The sequence below is a fragment of the Arachis hypogaea genome, chromosome 3, assembly GCF_003086295.3.
Source record: "Arachis hypogaea cultivar Tifrunner chromosome 3, arahy.Tifrunner.gnm2.J5K5, whole genome shotgun sequence".
Lineage (NCBI taxonomy): Eukaryota > Viridiplantae > Streptophyta > Magnoliopsida > Fabales > Fabaceae > Arachis > Arachis hypogaea.
In genome coordinates, this window is record NC_092038.1 from 45633636 (window position 1) to 45655583 (window position 21948).

Below are 21948 nucleotides of genomic sequence, written 5' to 3' on the forward strand. Positions count from 1 at the left end.
GAGAACTTAACCTTCGTCCTCCTAAGTCACTTTTTCCTCTGTCCTCAGTAGTACCCTTCCTCTTTTCAGAGTGTTAGGGAATAAAGAGTACTTGATCATTGTTTGGATGCTCCCCATTGTGGGATTCTAATCGGATGCAATAAGTCTGTCTTCTGGATGATCTTCTGTCATAGTTTGGTGTTGACAACTAGATCCCTGAAAATGGCGCAAATGTTTCGAGGATTACCTGAAACTAGTGTGATTTGGGCCTAGATGTGAGGTCTAGACTCCTTTTGATGAGGGTTCCAATGTCTTTCCTAGCGAGGCAAAGCCGTTTGAGGTCTTTAAGTTTGAATGGGGATGGTACTTGCAAGAAACTCCGATGCTTAAGTTAGCAAGAATTTTAGACAAATTGTAGTCAACTAGGATTAAGAAATACTTGACTGTGCTAGAGTATTTATAGGAGAGAATGATGACTTGATCATCACTCTAAAACTCCTCCTTCTATAGTGGTGGATAGTTATTTTTCAATGTTTAAAAAATTATTAGTATCTCTCATTTTAAATAGTGGGTGAGTTTATAAGAAATTATTGCTATGCAATTATACTATTATTGCACAAGTCAAATCAAACACTGAGAGATCTGCATTCTAGTTGAGTCGAATAACTTGAGAGAATAGGCCTTCTAGATTTTGTTTTTGTAGATTGGACTCACTCATTTTATTTCAAACTTTAATTGTGAGTTAGAATATGAATAATATTTTTTATAAAAAAATAAAATATTTTTACTAAATATTATAGAAATTTGAATACATCTTTTTAAAAAATATTTTGTTAAAAAAATTAAATTATTTAATAATTCTATAAGCTACTAGCGTCTTGCTTTTAAAAAAATAAAATTAAAATATATTTTTAATATTTATTTTTTTTAAATTTATTCAAATATAAAATAATTTATCTAATTAAAAAAAATAAAAAAAAATATTTTTTAAAACTCAATCTAAATTTATTCTTGAAAAAAAAAAAAGAAATCTTGAGATGGCAAATCAGAAGAAATAAGAAATGGAATTGTGGGATGGAGGTCCCTAACGGAGTGCGCCACGTGTGGGAAAAGCTGGGATGAATGGTTCTTTGATGGTATCTGTATGTCAACGTTACCGCGTTAAGCAAACTCCATTATCAAAACTCTTAAAACTTCGATCCACACCAAAATCCCAACGTTGAACCATCTTTTACCGCTCTCATCTGCTCTCATCTTTAGATCTTCAATTCGATTCGATTTCTGCTAAGATCGTCCGATCCAGCGCCATGAGTTTTCTTTTCGGACACAGGAAAACACCCGCAGGTTTGAAAATTCGCTATTCGGTTTTGTCTTATTTGAATTCTACAGTTATTATGTAATGAATTTCTTAGTTTCCATTTATGTTCACATGAAAATAATAGATTCAAGGAAACTATTGGGTAAGGATAGTTGTATACTTGATTTAGATAGGGTTTATCTATGTGACAGTTTTTTCTACATTCTTTATGCTAATTCATGATTTATTAAGTCCAAAGATGTTTCACATAATATTCAATATTGTATAGCCACCGTTAGCAAAAATAACTACCATTCACACCGCAACTTGCAATTTTTCATGATTGTCGAAAAGAATTGGTTTGATTAGATTGCAATATAAAATCAAAGCATCAAAATTAAACTCCACCAATTTGGTTGCTATTGCTATAGTTCATATTTGATTTCTAGCACATAAGACATAACCATAAGTTGTGGTTTAATTTCAGAGCTTCTGCGGGAAAATAAGAGAATGCTGGACAAATCAATTAGAGAAATAGAACGAGAGAGGCAGGGCTTACAAACACAAGAGAAGAAATTGATCGCAGAGATAAAGAAAAGCGCGAAACAAGGCCAGATGGTATGTTGAATACACATTATACTATTTGCCTCTTTCAATGAAGTGATTATGCTGTTTTTAGCTGCTTTTTATTGTAGATTTATGATTCTTCTCCTTCAATAGGGGTGTTTTGTTCCAATTATGTTGTCATTAGTAATAAACAGGGATAACCAACTTGGGTTAGTATAGTGGTTAGTTCACTAGTCCGCTTGAGCAAGTGTCGGGGGTTTGAATCCCGCCTTGTATATGCAGCAACCCATTGGCGAGCGGAAAACCCTTAAATGGAGCTCATACACACGACGGATTAGTCCTTGGCCTGAAATTATTTACTTGTTTTGGGGATAATTATTCAGTGTTAACATTAGTTTTGGGGATAGAACCTTTTATTTCCAGTTTTGCAATCTCTTGGCTTGAAATTATTTACTTGTTTTCGTGTTGATCTGTTAATTACCCTTATAGAAGTTGAGATTCTGAGTTCTACAGAAGGATTGCAAATTTGCAATCTAGCTGACTTACGTGTAGTGCACAAATTAGTTAGTGTTTACTGTTTAGTATACATGAATTTTCATATATGCAGAATTTGAATCCTTGTTTTTAGCATATTTATCATATATTTCATTTTTGATAGTCTTTGTATATCACAATATTAGCAGCATACCATATGATTCGGGGAAGATATTGGATTTCTGTCATTACATACTATGTTGTCAAATCAATTTGAGATCTCTTCTCTACCGCTGCAAGAGTAAATATAGTTGTATAACTTCGAATCTTTTAAAGAAATCATATATAAACAAGACGAGACTTTTCTTTCTCATAATTGGATCCCATGTGTGTCCCATTTGATTGCATTGCAAACTAGAATGTTTTTAAATGTTACATATTAACCAATACAGTCCTTGTAAGATAGTGAACTAGGTTGCCAACTGTAAATGTAGTTTGATTTCCATATATTTTGAATGAATAGGTCAGATGTTTATGACAATCATGATTTGGTAAAAAATGCTATATTAAGTTTTTCTGTTGTTTGTATTGACACTTGATTTAGGTTTTAGCCATTAAAGTGGTTGATATATTTCACCAGTAGTTTCTTATTTTATATAAAATTTTGTATTTTATGCAATGTGTTCCAGGGTGCTGTTAGGGTTATGGCAAAAGATCTTGTCAGAACAAGGCATCAGATTGAAAAGTTTTATAAGCTAAAATCACAGCTTCAAGGTGTATCACTCAGAATCCAGGTATGCTGTTGTGGTTATTTTATATGTTTTGTGCTATTGGCACATATGGTCGTTATAGGTTATATAGTTCTGTCTTAAGGTTTATGCCATTTTGCATTTTTTAAAATATGATTACTGGCAAAGCTATGTAATTTTATCTTTCAAATTTTATGAATATTTTTTCTTATTTGAGTGCTAAAAGCTAGTTCTTCTGTAAATAAAAATTGTTCAGACATTGAAATCGACACAAGCAATGGGCGAGGCAATGAAAGGTGTCACAAAAGCCATGGGACAGATGAATAGGCAGATGAACTTGCCAAACTTGCAGAAAATCATGATGGAATTTGAGAGACAGAATGAGAAGATGGAATTGACATCCGAGGTGATGGCAGATGCAATAGATGACGCCTTGGAAGGGGACGAAGAAGAAGAAGAAACAGAAGAGCTAGTAAATCAGGTTCTAGATGAGATTGGAATCGACATGAACCAAGAGGTACCTTAGTTTAGTTACTTTGTTTCCCAGTCAACGTATCTAACTGGCCAAATTCATGCATAATGAGTTTTGTTTTGATTTGCAGCTTGTGAATGCACCGTCGTCGGCTGTTGCTGCCCCAGCTACACAGAGCAAGGTACCACAAGCTGAAGCTGCGGTAAATGATGATAGCGGAATAGATAGTGATTTGCAGGCAAGGTTGGACAATTTAAGGAAAATGTAGTCTTCACTCTCATACAGGGATTCCACTTTTTCCCATGGAAAGTGAAGCTCATATGGACCATGTAGTATGATTGGTAAGTTGTACCAGGGTTGGATGATTGATTTTACTTATGATTGTAAAAAGAATGATTGATTTTTCTAACACAACTCCTTTTCGCTTTTGATATGTTAAAAAGATGAATCTTTTGAACAATTTGCGTGAAGTGTATAAAATAGTAAATAAATTAGAAATAAAAGATTTGTAATTTATCTTTGTGGGTGAATGATTGGGTGGTGCTTACTTGTTTTTCAATAACTTTGATGAAATGTCAAAAATTTGTATATTGACCCGAAACACACAATTTTAAGTTATATATGAAAGCACCATCTATTGATGTCAAAATAGCACATATTGTCTGGATTTTTTTATAAGTAAATAATTTAAATATTTTATTTACAATATACGTAATTTGTAGTATATTTACCATTTTTCATTTCTCTTACATATTTCGTTTATACTATAAACAAATTAAATTTTTATGTATCTCATTTACACTGTAAATAAGATAGATATATGAAAATTTAAAAAATACATATACACTATAAATAAGATATATGTATTATTAAAAAAAAGTATGATTAAAATAATATTTATGGTATTATTTAAGATCGATTTACAAAAAAAAAATGATACAATTTATGACTATTTAGATTAAATTAGATAAATTTATAAGTAAAATTTAATTTGATCTAATTTGATAAAAAAAATCTATATGAACAAAGATACAATTTATTACTATTTAGATTAAATTAGATAAATTTGTAAGCCAAATTTATATATAATATAATTTAAATTAAACAAAAAATATAGAAATAAATTTAAATTTAAATTGGTATCGTTGCCAAACAAGACCTAGACCTAGTTCTTAAAAAATATAACTGCAACATATTTTTCATATTTAAACTTTTCATATTTAAACTGCTAATCTTTTTTAACAAAATTAAATAACCGGTTAATCTCTCCCTCAAACCTACAAACCTTCTATTTTGTCTAACGTTGCCAATTTAAATTTAAAAATTAATTCTAATAAAATTACATAAAAAATTTAAAAATTTTGACAAAAATTTAAATTATATATATTTTAAATTTTGTTTATTACATGGACATTTATCATATTGAGAATGTCAAAAGAAAATAAAAGATTTATAAATTTGTAAGAGTGACTAGGAGAGAGCTTAACCATTTAATTTTATAACTTAGGAGATAAGATACACTTGGGAATAGAATAGGAGAAGTAGTTATTAATGACTTTTCTAGGGATTAGGTCTCGTGAATTGCAGCCGTGCTAATTTACTATTAATTTTTTAATTAAATTTATACTATATCCAAATTTTACTTGTAAATTTATCTAATTTGATCCAAATAATAAATTGTATCGTTTTTTATTTGTAAATCGATCAAATCATACCATAAATATTATAATCATATACTGTAAACGAGATATATAAAGATTTAATTCATTTATAATGTAAACGAAATATATAAAGAAAACGGAAAATAATAAATATACTACAAATTATCTATATTGGTAAATAAAATATTAAAATTATTTATTTATAAAAATATTCCCATATTGTCTCCCTTCGTTTTTTTCAACATTTGAATTTAGGCGACTACTGGGAATAAATAATATGACCACAATCTAATTAACTATGTGTCAAATAATTTGGTATTGTTACCATATTAAAATGTTAATATAATAAGATGCTTGATTAAATTTAGTGATTTATCATTGTGATAGTGATCATAATATTAAGAGATAAATCTTTTATAATTTAATCTAAATTGTTCATGGTCATAAAATTATTAAAAAGACATTAATAATATGAAAAAATCAATATATATATATATATATATATATATATATATATATATATATATATATATATATATATATATATATATATATATATATATATATATTAAAGAATGAATACCCAACCCCTGATAATTTCTTCAAAGGGATTACGAGACCCCAAACAAAAAATATCCTTTCGTCCCCTGATCTTTATTTTTATGAAACTGATCAGCCATGTGAATGATAAAAAATATTGACAATGGGGCTAATCAGTTTCATAAAAGTAAAGATCAGAGGTCGAAAATGGTATTGTTTTTTAGGGCCTCCTTTTCTTTTGAGGTAATTGTCAGGGGCCGTTTATAGAAATATGACTATTGAACCGACTCATTTTGAGAATTTCTAATGATTATAATTACCGCATATTTGTGAATAGGATATTCTCAAGATGAATATAATAATAGAGTTTCCTTTGACTTGCGACTGTCATAATAATCAACAATGTATTTATTATACTTTAATTTCGGACACCTAATACCCTAGGGTGCTAGTTAAATGGATATTGATTATGATTTAAATACTTGTAGAATTAATGATTAGTCAATAAAGAATCTGTTCCGGGGCTTACCTAGAACCGGACGGTGGTTGGGCTTGTTTGTGAGGTCCAAGTGCTAGAGGAGGGTGGTCTCCGACTTGGTTTACGTCTGGGAGCCGCCTCCGGGTTGTGTATGTGAAAGAATGGGGGGTGGTACCTGCAAAGATACTCCGATGCCTAAGTCAGCAAGGGTGTAGGCAGGTCTGGAGAGTATTAGAACTTAGAGATACCTGAGGGGTGTCAGGGTATTTATAGTGGTGATCCAATAACCGCCGTTGGAGTAGTGCCACCTTTTTAGGTGGATAACCGTCCCTTTATTTAGGGATTGTTGGGATATGGCTTCTAGAAGTGGGTTGAGAGATTTTAGGGGCAGTTACTTATTTGAATAAGTGTTATCTGCCAGCTATCTCTTGGGCCTGACTTCTTTGGAAAGAGGTCTGTGTTGAGTCCGACCTCTTCTGAAGAGGTCGGTGAATAACAAAGGCCAATCTTTGGATTGGGCCTTTTGGTGTATTTGGATCTGGGCCTTAGTGTTGGGTTAGGGTATGAACAGTGCCCCTACTCAAGTTCAATCTCTTTTTCTTAAGAGTTGGATTCGAGTATTTGAACTCGGGCTTGTAGGCTCTGTATGATTGGTTTTAATACATCTTACTTAACATAAGAATATTTCTTGTCCTAGTTTCGTACAACTCGTTCAATTCGAGTTGTTTTGAGGATACATGACTTGTTTTAATACAAATCACTTTTTTGAAACTTATTCTGATTTCTTACGACTTGTTTTGATACAAATCGTTTATTTCAAAACTCGTAATTATTTCTGAGTATAACCTCATCTAGCTCATTCGATGCGAGTAGTTTTAAGTCTTACGATTTGTTTCATTTCAAATCGTTTAATTAAAACGTGGCTATTTCTTGATCTAATTTCATATAACTCATTTAAATTCGAGTTATTTTTAGGACTTCACAACTTGTTTCAAGTACAAATTGTTTATTTTGAGTCCTTTTAAAGTATCAGATCATCTTTATAACCATCAGGCTTTGTTGCTTTATCCATTGTGCCCCTGCTCGAAGTTGAGTTTTATGAAGTCGGACTCGAGCAATCAAGCAGAAAGGATTTTCGAATGAAGCCTTTTTTTCTTGAACTCATTCATTCTGAGTTTATTATAAATGACTTGTTTTTTATACAAGTCACTTTTTTGAAGCACAACTCGTTATATATCAAGTTGTTTTGCGCGATTTGTTTTAATACAAATTGCGTAGATCATATGGTTATTTTTTACTCGATTTTGTTCAACTCATGAGTTTGAGTTGTTTTTAAATCATCAAGCCGTATTATAACCATTGGACACCAATTTGTACCTCGTCGCTTTATCCGAGCGACCGTTGAAAAGGTCAGCTCGTGATTTTTGCGCTTTGTTGAGCATAAATTGGTGCCTTAGGTGAGGGGATTATATGCTTATTCCCTCCCCTTTCTAGTTTTTACAAGGTTGTCATCCTTGTGTATGATACAACTTGTTTTACCCAAGTTGTTTTTGAGGATAGTTTTTACGTTTCGATTTTGTTCAAAAACGTTTACAAACCTTTCTTTCCTTTTTAACTCGTTTCTATACGAGTTATTTGGTCGAAGAATTTTTGTTTTGATTTTGCTTTAGTGATTTTGATACAAATCACTTTTTAATGCTTTGCTTTAATGATTTGTTTTTATACAAATCACTTTTAAAGCTTTGGTTTTAGGTTGATACGACTTGACACAAGTTCATTAAAAATATGATTGACCTTTGGTCCTTTGACAAAGGACTTCAATAACTTTCACATTACTTGATATTGGTCCCTTTAGGTGGGTTTTACCAACTTTCTTTGCTTGCTGCATTGCTAAAATTATTTCAAAGGGATTTGAGCCTTTGTTTGAACCTTTTTCTCAAGATTTTACTGTGTTTTATCCTTCGTCTTTAGGTTTTTGTTAGGCTTGCCTTTATAACCTAGGTCAACTCATCTGTTGTTGAGCCGTGAGGTTTTGGCATGAGCCTTTACTGGGAACCTTAGACTTTTAGGATTTAGAGGAGAGATTTTTCATTACTTAGTTCGGACGATCAATTTGACTTATCATTGAATCGTTTTCTTAACTTAGGTTATTTTTGTGATACATTTTGCTCTGCTCGGGGGCTTTTCCGACTTACTAGTCATTTGCCATCTTATTGCCGAGTTCTTATGATCGTCTTTTATAACCTCTTTACACCGACTTGTACCTCGTCGCTTTATCTTGCCAACCTTGTAGGTCAGGCAACAGATTTTTGTGATTTTTCGAGCTTAAGTCGGTGCGTGTCGTAGAAATACTAATGGAAATTTCTCTTCAAATTGCAAGCATGTCACGACCTTGGGAGCTCAGCTCCATTCAAGTTGGACATTTTGTAGTAACCCCTTTCTTAAGACTTCTAGGGTCCTATCCAGTTTGCTGTCAGCTTTTCTTTGCTCGACCTCTATAGCCCGATATTATTTCCTATCAAGATGAGGTCTTTTGCAGCGAATCTCGTAGCCATCCTTTGTCTCAAAAGCTCTTTTCTTATCCGAGTTCAAATTTCTAGAAGGAGGTCAAGCTTTTCTTTTGAATTTTGAATGTTAACCAACTTTCTTATAGAATTTCTCAAAGCCTCTTTTCTTATCTGAGTTTGCTTTCAGATTTTTGGAAGGAGGTCGAGTTCTTCTTTCATGCTCTAGCATCATTGTAGAATGTTGTCTTTGGTTTTTGATAATTTTGGACTTGGCTCTCATAATAAGCCAGTGCCCCTACTCGAGGTCGAGCTTCATGAAGTCGGACTTGAGTATTCAGTCATGCCATTCTTTACTATTTGTTGCTATATGACTTTTACAAGTTATTTTGGACTCTCTTTTTGGGAGGTCGGGTAACTTGTTTTATACTTGTTATGTCAACTTAGTAAGGTCGGATCCTTATCTCTTGGCTTGAGGAGGCATTCTTATAAATCGCCATCCTTTTTTCAATTTGTTTTAAACAAATTGTTGTGAGGTCGGGTTTACATCCTCTTCGTGTTGATGTTTGATTATGGTCACGATGTCCTTAAGTTATATGTGCAATTCGTTTTAGGTTTGCCCCTTGCCAGCTTGATTTAGTACAAGTGGCTTAGTGAGGTCAGACCACGATTTGCATTTATAACTTCTTACACCACTTTGGATCTCGTCACTTCAAGTCAGAAAAAGTGTGCATTAGGGAGTAAGGTGTGCTTTCTAGATGTAGTATCCCTTTTGTTGTAGACATGGCACAATCTAGGTAGATTGTTTTCGAGTAAGTCGAGTATGTTATAGTAGTTCTTTTTCAAGTCTTAAGTGACTTTGTTGGGATCTTTTCATTTTGGTGTTGGCTTTTCTTCGTCCAATTTTGGTCCGATGTCATTTTGAATCAAGACGAGGTTGTCAGTTGAGAAATTTTTTCGTATGACCTTCTCATGGCCATTTATGCTTGGGATCTGGTTCTCAAAGTCGTACCTCAAGAAAGAGGTCGGACTTTTCTTTGTAAGCTCTAAGCCTATCCGACCTTGTTGTAAAGTCGGACCTTTAAAAGAGGTTGGACTTTTCTTTGTGAGCTCTAAAAGAGGTCGGATTTTCCTTTATAAATTCAGAGATTTCAACCTCATTGTAGTCTGACTTCTAAAAGAGGTCGAATTTTCTTCGTAAGCTCTTAAAGGAAGTCAGATTTTTATTTGTAGACTTGAATCCCCAGAAGAGGTCAGATTTTCTTTATAAGCTTGGATCCTTAGAAGAGGTCGGATTTTTCTTTTTAAGCTTGGAAAGAGGTCGGACTTTCTTTCTAAGCTTGGAGGTTTTCGACCTCATTGTAGACTCTGATCTTTAAAAGAAGTCAGAATTTCTTTCTGGTAATCTTCGAGATTTTCGACCTCATTGCAGAGTTGATGATGAAAGAGGTCGGATTTTTTCACAAACTCTAAAAGGAGGTCGGATTTTTCCCTTGTCGGCTCTAAAGAGGTCGGATTCTTCTGAGAAAATGAGGTTTTAGACCTCATTTGTAGAGTCTAACCTTTAAAAGAGGTCGGACTTTCTTCGTAGGATCTAAAAGAAGTCAGATTTTTCTTTATTAGTTTGGAGGTTTTTTGACCTTATTGTAGAGTCTGACCTTTAAAGATGTCGGACTTTTCCTTCATGAACTTTGCAAGAGGTCGGATTTTCTTTGTGAGCTCCAAGCTTATCCGACCTTGTTGTAAACTCTGACCTTTAAAAGAGGTCGGACTTTTCTTCATGAGCTCTTTAAAAGAGGTCGGACTTTTCTTTATGAGCTCTCTAAAAGAGGTCGGATTTTCTTTGTGAGCTCCCAGCTTATCCAACCTTGTTGTAAAGTCTGACCTTTAAAAGAGGTCGGACTTTCTTTATGGGCTTTATAAAAGAGGTTGAATTTTGTACAGCTTTCTCTGACCTGGTGGACTTCTTTAAAGTTGCTGAGATGGTTATGTGGATCAGTAGATCCATTGTAGGGATCCATGTTGGGATGTTGAAAATTTTTTGGAACCTTTGCACGCATGACCTCTTTAGAAAAAAGATCATCCCCTCCAATGAAGACTGGGCTTTTGTCACCCCGACTTTCTTTATCTTTTGGATCGGATTCCAGTTTTCTTCTTGGAAGACATCCATCTTTATTGGTGTGCAAACGACATCAAATTCTACCACAGGATTATTTCTTTCCATATTCATTGGCAGTGATGTAATTTGTGAGCAACCAACGAAAGATGTGCCATGTGAATTTTTCGTGTTATTCACGGCTCTGTTGTAATTGATATGTGAATCCATGAATAAAAAACTGGATTCATCAATCCATTGTCGGATTGGGTTGCATTCAAATTGGCTGATGCTGCATTTTTTTTTGCATAAATTGAGAAGAAAGGTCTCATTGCTTTTATCAACAATGTTTTCCATTTCTTCTTCAATTACTGACCAATATGAGAAATTTTATTTATTTATAAAACCTGTATATTTGGAAGATGTAACTGCTCCATTACCATGAGTGGGTATCATGATTTTTTTCTGAGGTTGTAAGTCGGCACAAATGTTGTTATCCATTCTATTCCACGAAGAGGTTGGGATCAGTCACATTCCCTTTTTCCCCTCTCTATTTTTTTTATACGTAACTTCTTTTGCCAATTAAATTTTCTGAATTAAAAATTCTTTTATTCAATTGGCTTTCGAGTTCATCTTGGTTCACATAATTTCTTTTGCCAATTGAATTTTCTGAATTGAAAATTCTTTTATTCAATTGGCTTTCGAGTTCGTCTTGGTTCACATAATTTCTTTTGCCAATTGAATTTTTTGAATTAAAAATTCTTTTATTCAATTGGCTTTCGAGTTCGTCTTGGTTCACATAATTTCTTTTGCCAATTGAATTTTCTGAATTGAAAATTCTTTTATTCAATTGGCTTTCGAGTTCGTCCTGGTTTGCCTTCTACAATGGCCTTGGGATGGTGCTTTCTTCTCTTTTTGTTTGATTTAATCCAATTTAACTGTAGAAGTAGAATCATCATCCCTATTTGATATCCTCTCTCCATTGGGAGAAGTTTTTATGGGATTTCTGGTATCTATAGAAACTGTATTCCAGCTTCTTTTTAACATGCTTGCATCTTATTCATGTCGAGAGGTTGTCTGACCATCTTGTTGATCATCCGCCATTATCAAGGATTGAGCTCCAGGTCCCCAGCAATGGCGCCAATGTTTCGGGGCTTACCTAGAACCGGACGGTGGTTGGGCTTGTTTGTGAGACCCAAGCGCTAGAGGAGGGTGGTCTCCGACTTGGTTTACGTCTGGGAGCCGCCTCCGGGTTGTGTATGTGAAAGAATGGGGGTGGTACCTGCAAAGACACTCCGATGCCTAAGTCAGCAAGGGTGTAAGTAGGTCTAGAGAGTATTGGAACTTAGAGATACCTGAGGAGTGTCAGGGTATTTATAGTGGTGATCCAATAACCACCGTTGGAGTAGTGCCACCTTTTTAGGTGGATAACCGTCCCTTTATCTAGGGATTGTTGGGATATGGCTTCTAGAAGTGGGTTGAGAGATTTTAGGGGCATTTACTTATTTGAATAAGTGTCATCTGCCAGCTATCTCTTGGGCCCGACTTCTTTGGAAATAATTCTGTGTTGAGTACGACCTCTTCTGAAGAGGTCCGTGAATAACGAAGGCCAATCTTTGGATTGGGCCTTTTGGTGTATTTGGATCTGGGCCTTAGTGTTGGGCCAGGGTATGAACAGAATCCGTCAACTCTTTGTAAAGAGTTTGAACTCTATGATTATAATGACTGAGATGAATAAAACCTTGGTCAAGGAGATTGAACGAATGAAGAAACGAGTTCTTAAGTCATTCACAGTTCATTATAATAATGGTAACAAGTTAGAGTTTTAACAATTAAATTATACTCTAAGGGTTAACCAAGAGGTGGAAAGATGAAAAGAATTATACCTTGTTCTTCTTGGGTTCTTAGTAAAAATATATTACTTCATACTATCGGGTTGTTGAGGAGTTGTTGCTAGACGCCAACCTTAATTAGTAAATTGAGTATGACTAATTTACTACCCGCTTAGTATTGAACCTATGGGGTCACACACTAACGAGTGTTTTAACATTCGTTGTAGAATTATTTAATTATTATTTTGATTTGATCAAATAAATAATTATATTAAATCAAATAGAATATTATTATATTTTTTGCTAGCATGAAATATATAATAATAATATGATAATTGAGAATATTAAATGAGAATTCAGAATAATTAGTTATTCTATTAATTCGAAATTTGAATTCTAAGTTTAGATGAAATCCTAACTGATTTTGTTTTAAATTGTTATGATGTAATTCATAAAATTTGAAGGATTTAGATTTGAAATTATAAGATATGATTTAAATTTCAATTGAGATTCAAATTTAAAATCAGTAACAAACCTCATACTATATATGTATGTCAAGAGTAGAGGAAATAGTAGGAAACCAAAACAAGAGTTTTATTCCTTTACCTCTACATACATAAACGTATGTGTGTCTAATTCTTGGTGAAGAATTTTATGGTATGCAAAGAGCTGCAAAGAGATTTCTCAAAATTTAGATCAAATATTCATTGGTTAAGGAGTTGACAGCAAATGTTGGTTTCGGTGTGGATACGCATAAAGTTTTTGTACAATCGAAGAATAAAGTTTTTACTAAAGCGTCCAAAGGTATTTAGATTTGATCGATATATTGTTCCTAGACTATAAATTTAAACACAATAGATATTTAGGATTACTTTCTTTTCTTCCATTGCGTGTTATAAATACATGGTAATTCTTCAATAGTATAAGAGCTTTAGCTTTTTATGTTTAAATTTTTATACCTATTTTTTTTAATTTTTGATTAATAAGATTAATTCAACTTGTTTTTAAACATGTGATGTAGTTATTTCTATTGAGATAGTTTTTTAATAAATTAATAAATAATTTATTTTAATTATTTAATTGTGATTAAGTTATCATTCTTTGAAAAATAATAATTATGATTTTAATCAAATATTTGATTTAATTTTATTTATCGTGACTTTGGTAACATAAAAGAAATATGTGTGTATGTGTTGAGAAGGTCAAATTTGATTTAATAGTTTTATAAGGTTAAATATTAGTCTATTAAAAATTAAATTTTGATTTGATTAATGCGTTTTAAACACTATAATTTTAGAAATTAGTTTTTTCTAATGTTCTTGATTATAAAGAGCGGTCTGACAACCAAAAGTTTTATTTTAAAGATAATAATCAGTATATATATTTGATGAATTAGAGATTTAATTTTATATTTTGTTTAGATAATTTGGGAATATAAAATTTAATCTATGAGTACTGATAAAAATTCTCTAGTAATGGAGATAAATCCTAAAAATTAGGAGATTGAAAAAATAAATTTATCTCTTGTTTACAAGGAACGACTTGACAACCAGAAGACTTGTACTAAAAGATAAAATTTATTTATACATATGATGACATATAAGAAAAATTAATTTTATACTTGAATCTAGACAACTAGGGATATAAAATATAATTCAGTTAAACAATTATCTAACAACCGATAATTATTTAGGATTATAATTATATGAGATACAATTTAATCATATTTATTTAAAATATGTATGAGTAATAACTTGACAACCAAAATACTTATTCTCGATTCTAAATAATTTTGTCAGAAATATAGATTTCTCAATTTATTTTTATATTTTAGATTTTTAAATATGTCCACACTTTTTGTGGCATACTTAAAAGTAATATATTGGCTACAATTTGAGAATTTTTTTTCTAAAGGGTTATCATTGAGATGATAATCCTATTGAAATAATATTCTCCAATAAAATTGGTTATGAAATATTTAGAACTTGTGAAGTATTTAGAATATTGTTTTATTATAATACATGTTGTTTTGACAACCATGAGTTCTAATTTCAAAGGTATATACCTACTCTTTATTACAAACATCTTGAGAAGATATATAGTGCCCAAAGTAAGATAGTACGACTATCAAAAATTTTATTTAAACTAATGAGAGTATTGGGTGATATATTTTGAATTAAACAACTTTGTAAGTTGGAATGCCGTTAGACAAATGACTTTAGGGAGATTAGTTCTTGCAAGTATTTTTGGAGATTTATTTTGTTATAAACAATTTATAATTAACTTTAATATGATTATGGTTTGTGATCTTTTTTGAAAAGCTCAATATGAGTATTGAGGATGTAAATCAGAATTACTTTTAAGGGTTGGTTTGACCAATAATAAAGATATTGAGTATTTTTATTATAAGAGCTTAAAGTGAAATCTTTCATCTCTAATTGATATTCTATTGAATAGAGAAGGAAATTCTCTAAATGCACAAATAATAGTACTATATGTACTCCATCATGTTTAAAATACAAAAAATTTGATTCAGTTGAGGATTACTATTTGTTAAATATTCGGATTACGTTTTAGAAATATTGCTAAATTAACAAATTTCTCACTAAATCGGTTTTTTAACCTATATGAGATATAGAAAGGATATAAACTGAAACTTAAGAATATTAGAGTTTGGAGATGTCTTACATGTGTTAAGAGATTACACAATAATAAATTGATGTTAGATGTGATAAATCAGATTTATTGGGTACCCTAAAGAAATAATGAGATTATTTCTATCACACTTCTTATGACAAAGTATCTGTGATAAGAGGTTAAATTCTTTTTTAGAAAAAGGGATTCTCTTCTAAAGGAAAACAAGGTAAACAAATAGAACTTGATAAAGTCAAGACAATCAAAAAGTTTGATTTATTAAATGTCAAGAGAAACTTTTGTATCTACAAAAAAAAAAGTGGGAGTACAATTACTTTTATTAGAATTGTATACCGCTCAATAGAGGATATATTTTTTCCTGAAAGTATAAAAGATTTGATTGTCAAACTAATTTTTTGAAAAGTAGCCTATTTGTATAATGATACAATTCTATAAAGATGGATCTAATGGTTAGTTAGATTTTTTATAATCATGTTCACTAAGGATTGTCCTTAAAATAAAATTATGCACTATTATAGTGGAGATTTCATATTTTGAGAAAACTTGATATCTTATGCACTAAATGTATTTTTACAAAAGGTCAAGCACACATGCTCGAAAGCTAAGGTGTTTAAGTTCAAAAGAGTTTTGATAAACACAAATGTGCATTGAAAAATTATACACATGATTGATCGGCTCTAGTGCAAATGGGAGATTATTGAGATAATAGTATGCCAAAAATCCAATCTATCATTATTGGCTCTCGTGCAAGTGGGAGATTGTTGGGAATAAATAGTATGACCACAATCTAATTAATCATGTGTCAAATAATTTGGTATTGTTATTATATTAAAATGTTAATATAATAATATCCTTGATTAAATTTAGTGATTTATGATTGTGATAGTGATCATAATATTAAGAGATAAATCTTTTATAATTTAATCTAAATTATTCTTGGTCATAAGATTATTAAGAGGACATTAATTATTCGAAAAGATCGATCAATATATATATATATATATATATATATATATATATATATATATATATATATATATATATATATATATATATATATATAATGGTCTTCATTGGATAAAGATTAATAGATCTCATATATATATGGTACATATAGAGATATGACCATTGAACCGACTCACTTTGAGAATTTCTAATGGTTATAATTACCGCATATTTGTCAATAGGATATTCTCAAAATGAACATAGTAATAGAGTTTCCTTTGACCTACGACTGTCATAGTAATTAACAAGAAAAAGTATAAGGTACCAATATACTATCCGCCAATTTATTACCAATAATAATTAATTATTATATTTAAATTACAATTAACATTGAATTGACCTAAATTAATTAAAACTCTGAATCATAAGGATTTCTAACCGCCTACAGGAGAGTTGCAACGTGAATTAGAAAAGGTGTCACGCAACACTTTATCTCACCGATCTCCGATGCCCTTCATCTCACCCATCTCTGGTCAGATCTCTTTCCTTGATTTTTTTCTTTCACCGGAGATCCACATTCACCGTTCGCTGACTGCCCCTTCACCCAAGCCGATTTTGTCACGCCGCTGTTTTTCGTGAAAGAAAAAGTCATCATGCGCACCGTTATCACACCCTACCCCACCATAGGTGTCGTCGTTGTCATGGATGCACATTGAGCCATAGCGTTTCACCTCCATTGAGTCATAGCCTTCCAACTTCATAGGACCAAGGTGAACAGCCCTCACATACAACTGGCAATGTGAACAACCCCTCTCACTGACAAATAGCGGGTGAACTCCGTAGGTGAATGGTGTAGGTGTCCCCATTGAAGGCCAGTGGACCACATTGCATCCATGAATTCATCAATTTGTGAAGAAATATCGTATGTCACTTCATATGATGTGAATGATCATTCTAATTCCACCGACGTCAATGTCCCGTCTCTGAGTGAGGATGATACTCATCGTGTAGACAACGTAAATTGTGTGTTAGTAGTATAATTGGTTATGTTTCTTTGCAACTTATTTTTTATTTTATTTTTAGGATTTTGACTATGATACTCTTTGTTGGGAGGATCATGATTTTGTTTGTGTATTAGAATTAATGTGAGTATTCTCTCTTTTTTATACTAGAATGATGCTACAAATTCGTTAGTAGATGTGTTTTTTTCTTTTTGTTTATCATGTTGCTTTGATGTTTGCAACTTTGATAAGATTTTTATTTTCTAGATATTAACATGGATAGTTTTGTTTTAAATTAGTTTACTTTTGTGTGTTTATTAATTGGTATTATCAATGAATAAGTGGTTGTTGGAAGAGTTTTTACGAGTGTCGAATAGTGGATGGTTATCTTTTTTGGTGATATGTCCTCGGTTATCGATTTTAGGGGGAAGAATCTGCAGACGTTATCCAATTAGAGAAAGATGCTATGGATTTGAATCATGAGGTGTGAAATTTATTTTATTCTTGTCACAATACTAACATCATATTGGAAATTAATTATTTAGGTGTTTTTTTTGTATTGAATGTTATTTTTTCTGAATGGATTTGCAGTTGCCAGATCACACTGGAATTCCAATAGAGAAAATCTCGTATGTAGAATTGAGATTTGTTTCATTGGAGCGGGTAAAAGAATTCTATTCTAATTATGCATAAAAAATTGGATTTGTGACTAGAATTAGGAATACCAACTTCGACAAGACAAGGAAGGAATCAAGAATACCCATTAACCAATCGATCCACTGCAATCGTGAAGGTTTTCGGGAGTCTTGAGTGAAGGCAGAATCTCGGGTAAAGAGAATAACAACAGCCAGATGCAAAGCAAGGATGTACGTGATACTTGATAGGCAGAAGGATAATTGAATGGTGTCCAAATTAGAATTAAAGCATACCCACCCGTGTTCTGCCAAGCAAGTTGTGCATTACACTGCGTGCAAGAAACTGACCATGCATGCCGAGTGTGTGATTTAAGACAACGATAAGGCTGGCATATGGCCCAACAAGACTTACCTCGCACTGGCAAACGAGGTTGGTGAGTCATCGAATTTGGGTTACTCAGAAAAGGATGTAAGAAACTACATTAGAAACAATCTGCGCTGTGCTGATGAAAACACAGATGTTAAGGAAATGATTAGCTAAATGATTAGCTATTTCATGCGAATGAAAGATATCAACCGAATTTCTTTTATGCAGTTGATGTGAATGCAACTAACATGTATTTTTGTGTTATCAACCAAGATGCAAGGCGTCCTACGAATATTACGGAGAGGTGGTATCGTTTGAAACAACGTACAGTAAAAACAAGTATGTTTGTGTTTTCGCCTCTATTGAAGGGGTTACTAGTTTGGCACCATCGTGATTTTTTAATTTTGGCTGGATTTATTGCAGGCATGGTCTTCCGTTTACATCTTTCGTTGGTGTCAACCATCACGGTAAGTCCGCTCTACTCGGATGTGCTTTGCTGGAAAATGAGAAAATTCGTAGCTTTGAGTGGGTCTTTAAATAATGGTTGAAGTGCATGGGAACTCCCTACATGCCATTATCAAGGACCAGTGCAAGTCCATGTTTGGTGTTATTAGGAATGTCCTTCCAAATACTCGCCACCGATGGTGCATATGGCACATCATGAAAAAGATGTTGCATAAGCTCGGAGGATATGCTCGGTACAGAGAATAGATGCTAAAATGACTGGCATTGTTTGGAATGCCGGTCTGTGGAATCTTTTGAGAAGGATTGGTGCTCATTCATTGTTGAGTTTAACTTAGAGAAAAATAGATGACTATCAGGTTTATTCTGTATTATGCTCTTATGTTCTTTTTGGATAATAGGTTTGTTGTGCAGCTTCTGTTTTAACTATACTCAAATTCAGGTCCTGTTGTCATCGGATGATTTGTACCTATTTGGATACATTTATGAGATGTATCTGTTTGAAAGGTTGATGTCTACTTGGTTCACTAAGTCTGTAGTTGTGTGTTGTGATGTAGGCATGTAGCTAAGTGTTCATGATGGTGGTTTTTGCTTTTTTTTATTTTGTTTTTGTAGACATTTATGATGATCGTCGAATGTGGGTTCCACTCTATTTTCAAGGTGAATTTTGGGCTGGTATGAGAAGTACCCAACGGAGTAAGAGTATGCACGCTTTTTTTCAGTGGTTACTTGCATTGGAAGAGTGAACTGGTTCAGTTCGTGCAAGAGTATGACAACGTGCTTGGGAACAAGGAGCAGAAAGAACTGGAGGACGATGCTACAGACTCTAAAGGAGTTGTCCTCTGTTCATCAAGCTTTATAATTAATAGACAATTTCAGCGTGAGTACACAACTCTATGTTTAGGGAAGTACAACAGGAATTCAAAAAAAGGGAATTGTTTAGTCTGTGGTGTGACTCAAGAGGGTAATTTGTTTCGTGTGACCGTGAACGAGCAATACTTATTATATGGGGAGCCTTGGTCCTAGACGAACAGTGTCCAGTTTGACCCAGTGACACACAAGGTTCGGTGCGAGTGCAACATGTTTGAATCAAGAGGTATTCTTTGTTTTCACTGTCTTTCTGTGTTTTTTTATTACGGAGTAGACAGAGTATCATCTTGCTATGTTTTCCCTTGATGGAGCAAGAATGTACAGCACAAATACAGTTTCATCAAGAGCAGCCACGACGAGAAGCGATCGGATGAAAGCCACAACTTATTTAAAGGATTGTGTTTACACTTCTTTAATGTTGTCGACGATTTTGTGACATGTGAAGAAGAATCGGCCATGTTACATTCGGGTCTTGACGAGTCAAGGGCCAAGTTATTTGATTATCGTGCGAACTTGGGGTCCAAAATTTTTTCAACTACACAGAACAGTATGGTGACACAGTGTGACCCCGTTCTTGGTGCATATGACATTCGAGGTCCTTCAAAGGTTGCAACGAAGGGTCGGTTAAGATTAAAGAGGCTTGGATCTGAACTAGACACCTCCATTAAGAAATCTATGCAAAGAAAGAAGAAGAATGCACTTCCGATATGTGTTTACCATTTCGTTAGTTTTGAACTACTTGTTAACATGACTTGATGGATAAAATTAAAACTGTTATTTACTTTTTGTTTATGCATGTTTGTTTTTTTTAGGAGAATGATGAAGCAATCAATCCAAATATAGTGGTGGGTTCTACTGTGAGAGCGAATGAATCACAAGAATATGGCGGATTCATGCCTTTGTTAAACTCATTTCGACATACTTAGAAGACTTTTGATTATAGATTTGTAAGGATATTTCCCTTTTTTATTATGATTTTTTTTCACTTATCTTTAACAAAGTATTCAGATTTTTTATTTAATAAACATTGTTAAGCTGAGGATATATCATTACTTATTGAGTTTTTTGATCTACTGGTATGATTATACTGTTACAAGTTTTTCAAGTTTGACTTAGCTTCACAAAATAATCATTGATTGTTATGTGCTTTTACCGTTTCATTTTTGTTACGGTTATGTTCCCAAAAGGGTGTGAGTTAGGCCACATTGCGAATCAATCAAGTCTTCATTGAATGCTTCATTCTATCAAAACTAAAAAAACTACCAAAAAGGAAAAGACACATCCATACTTAGACAACTCTGAAGAAGACACGACGAAAATAAGCATGCCCCTCGGAAGATACATCCACGATTCCATGAAAACACTAAAGACACATTCGCATAAGACACCTCCAGTAGAAGACACATCCATCTATAGACACCTCTAAAGAAGTCACGGCAAAAGACACTTCCATTAGAAGACACATTCGTGGAAAGACATACCTGCAATTAATACACGACTAACATAGACACCTCTAAAGACATCCATACTAGACACCTCCAACAAAGACATGATGAAAATAGACACGACCCTCGGAAGACACATCCACGGTTACATAAAAACACGAAAGACAGCCATATAAGACACCTTCAGCAGAAGACACATCCATCTATGGATACCTCTAAAGAAGTCAAGACAAAAAGACACGTCCCTCGGAAGGCACATTCATAGTTAAACAAAACTCGAAAGACACATCGGCAAAAGATATTTCCATCATAAGACACATCCGTGAAAAGACACACCTGTGAACAATACACGACTAAGATATACACCTCCAGCAGAATACACATCTATATTAAGACACTTCCATAAAAAAAACAGTTCCATTTTCAGGCACCTACGAACAATACATGACTAACAATACACGACTAACATAAGTAGAGACATCCAAAAATAACACTATGAAACCTCAACATTATTAACCACAAAAAATGAAAAACTTCAAAAAGTAGCAGGTGTTGAGCATGTGCACAAAATTATCACAAACCAAGGTGCAAAAGACAAGATTCACATCTACAGTACATGCATTCTCATTGAATTAACCAACAAAGTTCAACAAGGTTCAAAGAACAACTACCTGCTAACAGCATAAGAATCCAAAACAAACAGTCACTTTGTGTAAGACAAAGAAAATATCTAGTCCCAAAAAATATAGCTCAGAATGTGAGAATATCCCTACCCTAGGTAAACAAGAATATAATATGCAGCTTTTTTCTTCCTATGTTTAACTCCTTTTGATGATCTTTTTCTTTGGCATTCCTGCAGCTCATCGAAGCATGCTCTTTGTGCCAGGTGCTGTGAACGATGTCCTAACCTCCTTACATTT

At 33.0% G+C, this 21948-nt stretch overlaps 1 protein-coding gene across 1 annotated transcript; it reads left to right on the forward strand.

The window, feature by feature from the left end:
- Nucleotides 1-992: 992 nt before the first annotated feature.
- Nucleotides 993-4054, forward strand: LOC112790494 (vacuolar protein sorting-associated protein 2 homolog 1). Its single transcript, XM_025832923.2, has 5 exons — nucleotides 993-1323; nucleotides 1764-1894; nucleotides 3007-3111; nucleotides 3323-3583; nucleotides 3669-4054. Exons 1-5 carry the CDS (start codon nucleotides 1287-1289, stop codon nucleotides 3804-3806), a joined length of 672 nt encoding a protein of 223 aa, XP_025688708.1. The 5' UTR covers nucleotides 993-1286; the 3' UTR covers nucleotides 3807-4054.
- The last annotated feature ends 17894 nt before the right edge of the window (nucleotides 4055-21948 follow it).

Bases quoted from the DNA above. Each gene is read 5' to 3' on its own strand.
- LOC112790494 (XM_025832923.2), top strand. From the start codon at position 1,287: ATGAGTTTTCTTTTCGGACACAGGAAAACACCCGCAG. The intron at 1,324-1,763 runs GTTTGAAAATTC...GTTTAATTTCAG, and splicing joins ACACAGGAAAACACCCGCAG to AGCTTCTGCGGGAAAATAAG. The intron at 3,584-3,668 runs GTACCTTAGTTT...TTTGATTTGCAG, and splicing joins GAATCGACATGAACCAAGAG to CTTGTGAATGCACCGTCGTC.